At 51.4% G+C, this 11,777-nt stretch overlaps 4 protein-coding genes across 4 annotated transcripts; 1 reads left to right on the forward strand and 3 right to left on the reverse strand.

Annotated features, from left to right (window-relative positions):
• Positions 1-3,512: 3,512 nt before the first annotated feature.
• Positions 3,513-3,857, reverse strand: BGZ61DRAFT_542020 (uncharacterized protein; the record flags this gene model as incomplete). The annotated part of the gene is made up of 1 exon (XM_046255122.1): positions 3,513-3,857. One exon carries the CDS (start codon positions 3,855-3,857, stop codon positions 3,513-3,515), a length of 345 nt encoding a protein of 114 aa, XP_046093602.1.
• A 2,285-nt stretch (positions 3,858-6,142) lies between these two features.
• Positions 6,143-6,947, reverse strand: BGZ61DRAFT_542021 (uncharacterized protein; the record flags this gene model as incomplete). Its single annotated transcript, XM_046255123.1, has 2 exons — positions 6,143-6,695; positions 6,802-6,947. 2 exons carry the CDS (start codon positions 6,945-6,947, stop codon positions 6,143-6,145), a joined length of 699 nt encoding a protein of 232 aa, XP_046093603.1.
• A 35-nt stretch (positions 6,948-6,982) lies between these two features.
• On the reverse strand, positions 6,983-7,248 carry BGZ61DRAFT_469076 (uncharacterized protein; the record flags this gene model as incomplete). Its single annotated transcript, XM_046247920.1, has 1 exon — positions 6,983-7,248. A coding segment is annotated over one exon (266 nt), but the record flags the coding sequence as incomplete, so codon positions are not given.
• Positions 7,249-7,683: 435 nt separating this feature from the next.
• Positions 7,684-9,077, forward strand: BGZ61DRAFT_595065 (uncharacterized protein; the record flags this gene model as incomplete). The annotated part of the gene is made up of 1 exon (XM_046256875.1): positions 7,684-9,077. The coding sequence occupies exon 1, from the start codon at positions 7,929-7,931 to the stop codon at positions 9,075-9,077; it is 1,149 nt and encodes a 382-aa protein (XP_046093605.1). The 5' UTR covers positions 7,684-7,928.
• Between the last annotated feature and the right edge of the window lie 2,700 nt (positions 9,078-11,777).

The following is an 11,777-nucleotide window of genomic DNA, read 5'->3' on the forward strand; positions in this document are numbered from 1 at the left end:
GAAACATGCCAAAAGTCTAAACCGAACTCTTCATTCACATACACCCCGCACTACACAAGAAGGCACCTTTTTGGGGGGCTCTCAGGAAGCTACATTTTGTCGCGTTTGAGTGGATCAACAATAGTGGAACAAGTCGTTTGTGACAAGCTTTCCGCGAGGTTGCGCCGTGATCGGCCGTTGTAATCGCCGCTTCTGTTCCAGTACGGGCGAGGCGTGCAACGGCACAACTTGTGTTCCGTCGCGCCATCTCAACGATTGTTCAAAGGATTCCGAGTGTCCACAATGCGTGCTTGTCCGGACACACACGCTAGTCGCACTCCCGGTGTCGAAGACGGCGACGGGCTTTTCCTGTTCGCAGTTGACAAGCGACTTGGAGATCTGTAGGAGGCCGATCACTTCTGGGCTTGGGTTCGTTTTCGTTGCCTTAGTCGCCACCCTCCTGGGCGTCATGTTTTGATCTCCACCACCGAACAGAAACTGGCAGATCGGTTCAGACCAGTCCAGCTTTGGACAGTGAGGTCAAGCGGCAGACTTCGCATGGGGAATACTAGGAGTTGCCAGGAATGCTACCAAGGCTGATCGAAAGAACCAGAGACGACGGTCAGCCAAGTGTGTATCTCGTTGCAACGGCGATCCTCATATGCGGTGCTCTCAGCACTCTGTGGCATTCTGTGCCCAGAGTTTCATGCCTGGTGTCTTATGCCTAGTGTCTAGTTCTAATGCACAACAAGCAGTCTTGGTCGACGGCGGTGAACGGTGCGTAGATTGTATGAGGCCGGTCGTTTACCCTTTCTTCATCCAAGGTCTACACTAGCCTAGCACGCAACAGCAGTGCCCGACGTACCGCATTTCCACCGCGGCATGACTCGTAAAGAGGGAGACACGTCTGTGGTTCCTGTCTGGCAAGACCCTTGCGGGGCAGTTCTTTGTGACTCACAGTCACGAACCTAACAAGGAGACTCTTTTTTGTTGAAAAGGGTAAGGTGCATACACTCCTGAGCGCACACACCCCCTCATTTGTTCCGTACGTCTGCATTCAATGACCTAATTTAGCTTTGAGACGTTTGAATCTGTGTCGCTTAGCTTCGTGATTAAGGTATTTGGTCGCACCGCATGAATGTTCCGAGTGTGTACGTGTGTGTTATGAACGTGTGTGTACGTGTGTGCTGAACGTGTGTGTTGAAGTTATATGAACGTGTGTGTTGAACGTGTGTTGAACGTGTATGAACGTGTGTTACGTGTGTGTATATATGAACGTGTGTGTTATGTGTGTTGAAGTTATATGAACGTGTGTGTCGTGTGTGTACGTGTGTGTTCTATGAACGTGTGCGTAACACACGTTCATAACACACACGTTCATAACACACCACGGTTTTTGACGTCAGAAACCTCGAGGTAATTTACATGTCGAAAACCTCTCATTGGCCGACGTCCATATTATCTCCACTATTTCCCAAATCAGTCTCTTCCCAAACCCAGCCATCGACAAAAATAGAAGTCTTGGAAGGCGTTTTCTATCTTTATCAGTGTTTATCAGCCGAGCAACATCAACTGTCTCCCAGTTTTTGATAACTATCGGTTCCGCTGGATTATCTTTGACCGACTTGAGCCTCCTTACAAAGTGTTCATAAACACCATGGGTCATAGGGCGACAGCCTTTGTTGCTCATTCTGACAGTTATGTGACGGGAACATCCGGAGTGCTGGACCCAGGGTGGGGTCGATATGAAACTAGGGCGCACGGGGCAGGCCACAGGGACTATCAACGCGTCTACGCGTCTACGCGCCTGCCCGCTTTCTCTCTTTCCTCTCCATCGTAGTATTCTCGCAATACAGTGGCATTACCTCTTGAGTTGATCTCATCCGGCCCGTGACAAGTTACATTGTCCTTTACTTTTCAACCCCGAAGAAGGGAATTTGGTGACGATTTGTGCGCTGCATTGGTGATTTGAGGCACTAAGCCTATTCCGTGTACCAACTAATTCTAAGCGCTAAGCCTAAATTGGGAGGGGTTTTTGACGTAAATTACTGCAAAAAACCCCCTTTAGGTATTTGACGGTTAAATACCGTTTTTGACCGTCAAAAACGGAACCCTAGTGTGTATGTGTGTGTGTGTGTGTGTGTGTGTGTGTATGTCTGTTCGCTTGGTGTGTCGCTTAGTGTGTGTTCGTCGTCCGTTGTCCGTCGTTCCCCACCTTGTCGAGAACATGAAAGGGAAACGTGGGGAAGAAGAGGGACGTACCGGCAGTGGATCAACATGGGACAAGTTCGTTTGTAACAAGCTTTTCGCGTGGCTGCCCCGGATACGTGCTGTACGATGGTGCAGTTCGCGTTCCGTCGCATCGTCTTGAGAGTCATCTAAAAGATCTTGGGGTCCATAATGTATGCGTAGCGAGCCTGTTCAGACCCGAACGTCAGCCGTCGCTGCTACTGATGTTTCGTATGGTTCTTCGGGCCTTGTATAGAAGTACTCCCTGGGCCTGTAAATGCCGACTGAGGTCCACCTTGGTGGCGACTCGCCCCAGACACGAGGGACAAGGGTGCTTGATCTGAGCGTTTGAAGGTGTCGACAAAGGGACGGGAGGAAGAACAAACGCATCCAGGTTCGGAACATCTGCGGTGCCGGCAACGCAGGCCGAGTAGGTGCTAGAAACGGATTGCTTGCGATGCTATCTCGTGCCATGCGGCGCATGAAGTGTGGTCGAAGTCGCACGCAGCCCCGTCCATGACGCTCTTCCCGCTTTACGTTTGTATGGACACATCCTAGTAGCTCAGCCAAGGCACTGGTCTTGCTGGTTTGCGCCCCTGAGCGGTGCGTGTTCTTGGTGAAAGCTCTGCGCTAAGACGTATCTAGGAAGACATGAGGTGTCGAGATGGTACATACTGATCGCTAGTTTGCATACATATGTAACTCAGATTATCGTTTGCTGTGGACTTTTTTCAGATCCAGTTCGGTGGACAATAGAGTGTTGAAATGAGCTTGTTGTATTGATTGAAGAAGAAGAAAAACTAGCGCTAACCAGCGAAAGCTATTGACAAGAAGACATCCACATCCCAGCCACCAATGGATCGGAATAGCCATTGATTCCGTCAAAAAACGGAGCTCAACATAGATCTATGTCGCCAATTGTTCGAACCTCTCATCGAAGCAAAGAATGACATCATGTTGTCTCTCGAGCGACGAAAGAGGCGAAAGACACTGGAGCGAATTCTAAGACAAGATAATCGCCTTCACCAGAACACGCATTGATGTTGAGCCCAGGCTGGTCAGGTTGCAGCTGTGCAGGGTGCACCAGCAAAGAACCATGGTGCTTTGACAGTTACGCGAGACCTCCCTCCGGAGACCCGCGGTGGGTCTGCTTACTTTCTTCCGGCTCTGCTTTTCTCTGGCTTTGCCTTCTACCCTTCGGACACGCTTTCGATAGAAATGCTTGTCTGAGCCACGAGTGCTTGTTCTTCAGCCGACTCAGCCGCATCCTCAAAGCATCCACCGTGACGGGCTTGTAACGCTTCTCATATTCTCCATGTATCTGCGGAGACCTCCTTCAACCGCGCTGCCAGCACGACGCTGCCCACGTCGGATGGAGGAGGCGCTGGAATCTGACACGGGGCGACCTGATCTCCGCGCACCGGAGGCTGGTGGCGGGGCCCACCTGGATCGGGGTAAGGGTTGCTGCTGGGAGACCATGGAGACCTTGCCCAGCCGTATGGATAGCCAGCCCAGAAATCCGGGGTACGGTGGCAGGGCGACATGTAGTCAAATGGCGGGGGCGGCGGGGGCGGCGGGTAAGTTGGGTAAGACAGGAACCCGGTATTTGCCAGGGGTCCATTGTTGCAGTGACCACCCATCGGGTCCATGGTTGCCAGGTCTGTAGATTAGAACGCTACAGCGGCATTGACAAGAACACTGAGCCCGACGGCAATCGGTCGAGACGATCGTGGAACAGTTATATGCCAGCTCGCTCATTGTGAATACATACAGTACGCAGGTGAGCGAACGAACAAGCAGACGAGCAAAGTAGCCGACGACTCGTCTTGCGAATAGTTCCTTAAGTTGCCACCTTCCGACAGAACGCTTTGCAGACTACTGAAACCCGACCGGTGGCGTCTTGGTGTATTGGTCTCATCACGGCTGACCTTGCAACTAGTCAGACAATGTGCGAGTCTCGTTTAGTGCTACGGATATCGCTCAGGCCCGGCCAGATGACTTGTGGTGTGGTCGTCGCGATGAGAGGGGGACGGGATAGAAACACCAGGTGAGGAGGTCAAAAGTATGGACAAATAAACTCGGGTAGAATGACGAGGACACGTTGGGAGTCATGGATGAATGCTGTGTGTGTCGCCGGAGAACAAACTTTCCACACACACGCACACACACACATACACACTCACGTACACACTCACATACATACCCACACACACACATACATACATCACTTGGAGAAATTGGCCTTCAAGCAGGCTTATCACACAGAGTCAAGCGAGGCGAGACCGATCAGCGGACGAGGAAGATTGTGGGGCTTCTGAGAGACGCGAACAATAAACTTAGAACTGTAAATAGTCTAGCGCACCTGGCCCTATGAGGTTAGTCCTCCCGGGCGGAATAAACTTCATTCATTCATTCATACCCCTATACCCCTACCCCTACCCCCCACACCCCCCACACACACGAGACCTTACCCGCTCCTGACATTCTGATCCGCTCACGGGGCAGTTCTTTGTGACTCACAATCGTCACGGACCTGACAAGGAGACTCTCTCTTGTTGGAAACACACATACACACACACACACATACACACACACACACATACACACACACACACATACACACACACACACATACACACACACACACATACACACACACACACATACACACACACACACATACACACACACACACATACACACACACACACATACACACACACACACATACACACACACACACAGCAAGGTGCAAACTCCCGAGCGTGCGCCCCCACATGCGGAAACCCCGCACGCATATCACAAAGCATCGGATGGATCAACAATGTTGTACTGTAGCACCGCAGGATGCTGTCGGAAAGCTAGCGTGGCACTCAGATGAACTTGATCGTGTGTATTGTGTGTGTATGTGGCCGGGTCTCCCGGCCGTGACTAAAATAAGGTCCTCAGTTACCACTAAAAGTGGGGGCCTGAGGCGCCTAGCCAATAGGCTGCTCTGACCGTCTTCCTATTCAGGCTGCGCCCGGCAAATGCTCGGCGGCTGATCGGGTGCACGCTGGAGGTGATCACATGACCACCCGATCCAATGCTCTGCACATGATCCAATCTAACAGATGCAGTCACTGTGTGGATACATTGTCGCGAAAACTCCACACAAATGGCAACACAAAAAGGAAAAGGAAAAGGAAAAAAACTAAAGCAGAAAATAAAGTAAAAAATTAAAATAAATTATTAAAATTAAAAAGACTATAAACACGCTACTATAAGTTATCTACTGTAGAACAATCAACTAAGTGAGCCATCTTCCAGCTGAAATCATTCGAGCGTCAATATCAAGCCGATCTTTAGGTGGCGGATGCTTTCTTAGGCCTGTGGTGTAGGGTAGGGTCGTCAGTTAAGCCTCGCCTTCGTGCCGTCTTCCTCCACGACGACGGACGATGACCAAACGACAAACCAAACGGCACACACCCCTTCATCCACATGCACCCCGCTCCAGACAAGTAGGCAGTGGGTAACCTTTTCGCGGGTGGATCAACACTAGTGGGACAAGTTGTTTGTGACAAGCTTTTCGCGAGATCGCGCCGCGATCGTCCGTTGCAATCGCCTAATCGCCGCCTCTGCCACGGACAAGGCGAGCGACGGCACAAACATGTGTTCCGTCGTGCCATCTCAAACATCGTTCAAAGGATTTTGAGAGTCCACAATGGCATGAAACAATGAGACGCGCTAGTCTCGCAGCTTCGGAGAGCTACGATGAGGATGGCAAGCGGGTGAAGAAAGACGCCGCACACGGAACCCACTATTCATAGCCAAATCTCCAGGTGCGTATGCGGTAGTGTGGTGCAGGGTGGTGCAGGGTGGTCAAGTGGTGTAGTGTCGTGCGGAGTGTCGTCTAGTGTCTGGGACGGTATTTGCATGCGCGTCACTCCCCACCTCAGCCTTCTCGATGGTCCGACCGGCCAAAGTGTGCCTTCAGCTGCTGCGCTTCCACCACCTCCGACAGACGAAACGGAGAACCGCTGATCGGGTGCTCCGGAGACCCCTGCTGCTGCAGGGTGATGGAGATGGTGGGATGACCACTCGCAAACTTGATCTTCTTCTCAAAGTTGCCGCAGGAGCTCCAGAAGGACTTGTCCGACAGCTTACCCAATACCCTGGAGCCTTTCACCCTGAACGCGGCCGACGACTGGAGAAGCTTCTGCACTAGAGCGGACAGAGCCTCGTCAGCACATGGACAAAGGCAGCGGATGGAGCCCGACCCTCGGAACTGCGGACCACGCCGGCTCGGAACGGCGTCCAGCTTAAAGTAGAACAGGCCGCGGACGATGCGTTTCGCCAGTGCGCAGATGGCGTCCTGAAGAGGGCGGTCCTGATAGACGGAGCGTTTTAGCCGCGGCACCGACCCCGCGTCGTCCAGCGGGGCTACGTGGTCTATGACGACGTCGAGGCGGATGCACCTGTCGAAGAGAAGGGACGTCTTGGTGGCCCTGTCAAAAGTCGTCCATAGTTTTCTTGCCCTGCAGAAGCGACATGTATGCCCGGATCAGACGGTATAGCAAATGCCTCTTGAAGAAGCCCGGCCGCTTGTCTGACCCGTGTCCGCGACTTGCGGCCTCGACGCCGGTTCCGAGGCTGATCAGATACTGCTGATCAGATACTGGAGCAGAGGTTTGGCGGGGCACAAGGCACGCACTTCTGACAGGACCAAGCCTGTGGGGTTGTCTGTACGATGCCTGCATCCTGAGCAGGCCTCCTACGCCGTGGACGTACTTTAGGGGGGGGGGAGGTAGTAACTTTGGGTGGGTTAGCTAGGAGGACACATGCTGCAAGAGGGTTTGGGATGGCGGAACGGAAGGGGATGTCTGAGAGGGGGTGTCTAGAGGGGGTGTCTGAGAGAGGGTGTCTGAGAGTGGGAGAAAATGTCCGAAATGGAGACACGGGGAGAAGGGGGGGGGCGACAGTCAGTCTGGCAGAAGGAGCGGGTGCGGCCAGGGCCGTGTCTGCTCCAACCAGTTCGCCTGGCCAGGCACCTGGGTGCATGTGACAAGAGCGTCTAGAGAGCTTAGGTAGGGGATGGAAAGGCTTAGATCGAGCCCATCATTCGGCTCATCGCTCTGAACTTGCATCGTGGCAGCTGGCGTCGTGTTCAGCTCCACGGCTTCTCCATCTCCATCCTCCACTAGTCCTTCTCCTTCTTTTCTTTCTTCTTCCCCTTCTTCTACAGTATGTACTGTATCATACAGTACAGTGTTCTAAGCACATAGTCAACCATGATCGCTGGAAAGAGGAAGCCACGGTGCCTGTGGTCATGCCCGCGTAGCTGTGTCGGGATTGGGTGACAGATCCGCTTGATCCGTGAGATCTGCTTCGCTCCGATCATGCATGCGACCTTGATCGTCGCTCAGGTGGGGTCGGGGTAAGTGAGTAATCGGCCGTTGCAAGGATGGACGAACTGCACCGGTTACGGAAGGCCACAAGGGGCAGAGTTCCAAAATTCAACTTTTCATTTTTTTCTTACTAGGGCAACCCCAATGTGCCATTATCCTTCTGTTTAATCACATATAGGGGACGCATATCACTGTAAAGATAAAATATCCCTCAACAGGGAGAGCCCATTGCGTGACCCTAATTTAGTTAGGGTTGCTTGAGGCAAATATTACGTTCGGCCACAAACGCGGCCATTTGGGAACGAAGTTCATTCATCATCCTTCTCTTACACAATGGATACACCTTCATCCACTTCGACAGAGTATTGTCCCAAAGACCGCAGCCGTCATGTGGATATACGTACGAAGTTCCCTGGGGCCCTTTATTGCCCGCATTGCGCTCAACGGCTCCCTACGGCTTCATCATCATTTGGCCCTATTACCCCTATTTCTATCGACCTCACAGTCGATTCACCTACTTCCCAATCAACAGTCCAACGAGGCAATGCGATGACGATTCCTTCCCAACGATCCCGACCGAGACCTGATACCTATCAGAACGCTACGAACCTAGCTATTGAAAGCCGGTCAAGGAGCATCGCAGCTACAAGCCATACGGCTAAGATTGTCATCGAATTGCACGCTTCGTTTTGGTCGTGCGATGGGTATTATGACAATGTCCTTGACGGTGTTGAAACCCCAGTATACGACAAGACGGCAAACCTCGTTGGAAAGCGTACAGGAAATGTTGAGATCGTTCTCGGGGCAAAGTTCCCTTCTCATGCCGCAATGATAGAGTTCATTGTCAAGCAGTGTGACAAGAGGCTTGCAGTTAAGGAATGGAAGGTCGTTCATTCCGTAGTGACTCAAACTGCTACCTTTGGACCCGTTGAGTTCTCTGATGCCGCGTACGAAACGACCTCGTTTGCGGACCTCTTTCGTGTGGGCAATATCTCGCTTGCCCCAAAGCGCGATACGGTCCATTTGACCTTTTGGTACTTCAATGTAAAGCCTCGGCCTGATATTGAGTCACCAATGCCGTCAAGAGCCGTACGTGGTCACAAGCGAGCGATTGATCGCATACCCTCTGATCTAGAGTCAGAAGCCTCGGCGAGGAGCTCTAGCAAACGCAAAGCCTCACGTACGGTAAAGTCAGAGCGCGTATCCCCAATTAAGAAGGAATCAAAGCCACGAAAGCTATCTCGTATACCGGTAAAAGAGGAAGCTGAGACCCCCTTGGAGTTGGAGGGCAAGGATGATATTCAGGCTGAAATTCAGGTTGAGCTTTCGGGTGAAGATGACGCGGATTCGGCTACTTTTGAGGCCGTCCTTGACGATCCATTCGCGAGTGATATCGATGAACACTCGGAGGCCCAGGCTCTCTCACCTCAGAAGAGGCTTCCTGTCCGGATTGGTAGGGGAAAGAATAAGAATAGGGATTAGTTTCAGTTCAATTGCTACAATTGGTTATGCATCTAGTCGTATAGTTGGTCTCCCTCACCCCAGTCAATCTCTTCCTCCTCAATGCGTTCCAAAAGCGAAGCAGTATCGATATCGTGAGTGGCCAAATGATCACGTACGCGGTCTAGGCCACCCGTAGGCGTCTCCAATAATGCCAGCTCTGGCTGCTGCTTACTCCTAATGTACTGCCGTAAACGATCTCGTAGGAATAGATACGCTGAAAGCTTAGGTTGCTGTGGCGGATCTCTTGGCAGATCTTCCTGGCCTCTAAGAATGCGATCACAGATAGCTATTGTATCTTCTGGCAAGTAGGCATCAAGATCAATACGGTCCCCGTCGAAGATATCTTGGAGCGTTTGTAATCGATCTTGAGGGATAACCTCTGCAAAGCTCTCAACCTGCCGTGCGGTAGGCTGAAAGTAGAGGGTCCATGGCTGCCCAGGAACCACATGCGGCCTATTGCGTTGTTTGCGAATGTAGTGCGAATTCCACGTAAGTACGAAGTCGGCAAACTCAGCCCGCAGGATCGGCATGAAGAGATAGAGCATTGCAATACGGTCGGGTAGGGAGTCGTTCGAGAAATGGCCAAGTGCGGTAATTTCACCAAAATACTCCTAGATTCAGGTTAGCATAGGGTCGAACGGAGTGATAATACTACATACCCGCCAGAATTTAGCCCTACCCCTACTCAATCGAAGCCACCAGCTCTCAATCTTTTCGTTATGCGTGCTTTTGCCATAGATCCAGCAGTCTCGAAAGCGCACATCTTGTGGGATACCTTCCCGTGCGCGTACGCGGGTCTTCGAAAGGTAATAATGTGCTCCAGCCATAAGGATTGTCTCTTGGCCGCGGTCGGAACGGATGATATTTGGCATGGTTTTCCGCTGCGAGAGAACATCGAGATACTGTGCAACAACGCTTCGTGACGTACTAGAGGATATGCCCACGTAGAACCACGTAATAAACCGTGAGTAAGCGTCAATGGAGGCATAGATCTCAAAGCCCCAGGCCTTCAATTTATCGTACGCATCAAGGGACCAAATAAAGTCGGGGCCTGGAGAAGTCCATCCAGTTCGGCGATATCGCATCGTATTCCACCGTTCGGTAACACAAGTAGGGGAAAAGTCGCGAAAGCATGAGTACAGGGCTCGGCGGCTCAAGATATGATGATTTCGACGGACATATACGTAGAGTAGTGTGCGCCCGTAGGTCTCAAGCTTAGTGTGTAATTCGGACTCGTCTTCAAAGAAACGGCGCAATTCGTGAAGTCTCTCGCTAGTCATCTCAGGGGTTTGACGCCGCCAAAGGCCTAGGTCTCGCCGTATCCGTGAGAGGCCAGTCTTTGAGATCAGAAAGCCCTCAGAGTGAAGCTGCAGAAGCATAAAGTGATCGTTCAAGACCTTATCAAAGAATAGGTCTTTAATACGCTCACGTAGTTGTTCAGAGTCTTCGGTATACTGCCTCATGGAAGCATTCCAGATCTTCAGGTTGCGATATACAGTCGTACGTTGAACTTCGATGTGGAATTCGTTATTAAGGCGCTGTACGATTTGTTTGAGCGTGAGACCGTCGTCGTTTTTCCATTGTTGAATCTGAAGGCGAAATGGGGATATATCAATTGAAGGGCGACCCCTAGGCATCTTGAACCGTATGTTGCCGTACGTAGTCAAGTGTAGGCGTAGGGAAAGAGAGGAAGTCTGAGTTGAGATTGCGCGATTTAATTTTGAAAAAGGGGGTTTGTTACGTTTGTGATCGTATGGCGCCAAATTGCCTCATGCATAATATGTTTAGCCTCACTTGGTCAGACCCACAAGATTTTGAACAAAATGTCATAAGTGAAACACAAAGCATGATCAAAGAAAACTTGATTTCAGACTCTAGCTAAGAAAAGGGTATCATAGTTCACCGTACGTCCTCGTGCGCTAATATACGCGAATGTATTCTGCGTTTCCTCGTAAATCAAAAAAAAAAAAAAATTCAACTCAGAGCGAAGTGACTAGGCGGACTACGGGTAAAAAAAAAAAAAAGAGTTAGTAGAGGCTCGTACATTTACGTATTGGGTCAAATACCTTAAGCCGACTTCGAAGAGGTGCCTTTCTTGTGCTTCTTGCGGTTGGTAGCTGCCTTGAAGATCTGCACAAGCTTCTGGCAGGTCTTGAGGTCAAGGTCTTCGAACGGGTCCGTATCATCACTGTCGGAATCGTCGTCGTCGTCGTCGTCGCTAACCTTGCGCTTGGTACCACGCTCTTGTGGCCAATCAGTATAGAAAATGAGAACGTATTGCAGCGTACTTACTCGTGAAGGAGCAGGCGGCGCCAGATCGGTTCCAGTCGCAATTAGCGCAGGCCGGGGTCCCCTCAGCGACAATGCATCCCTTGAGGGCCCCGTTGTTCTTCGTACACTTGTAGCAACGGTCCGTACCCTCCCGTTCGTCGCCGTACAGATGACGCAGCATAGCGTCGCAATTCTGGCCGCTGCTGAAGTTCATCACGTACGGGGTCTCCTGGAGCTTCTTCTTGTCCTTCTTGCTGCGGATCTCCAGCAGGCGTGGGGTCTAATACGGGTTAGTACGTGATCAACCAGGCTAGTACAGGCCTAAGATAAAGGACATACCTTGGTAGAGTCAACAGCTTCCTGGCCCTTGGTGGTGCTGCCCTTCAAAGCGTTCATCAGAGCCCAGAT

The sequence above is a fragment of the Ilyonectria robusta genome (assembly GCF_021365365.1).
Source record: "Ilyonectria robusta strain PMI_751 chromosome Unknown BGZ61scaffold_86, whole genome shotgun sequence".
In the NCBI taxonomy this organism is placed as follows: domain Eukaryota; kingdom Fungi; phylum Ascomycota; class Sordariomycetes; order Hypocreales; family Nectriaceae; genus Ilyonectria; species Ilyonectria robusta.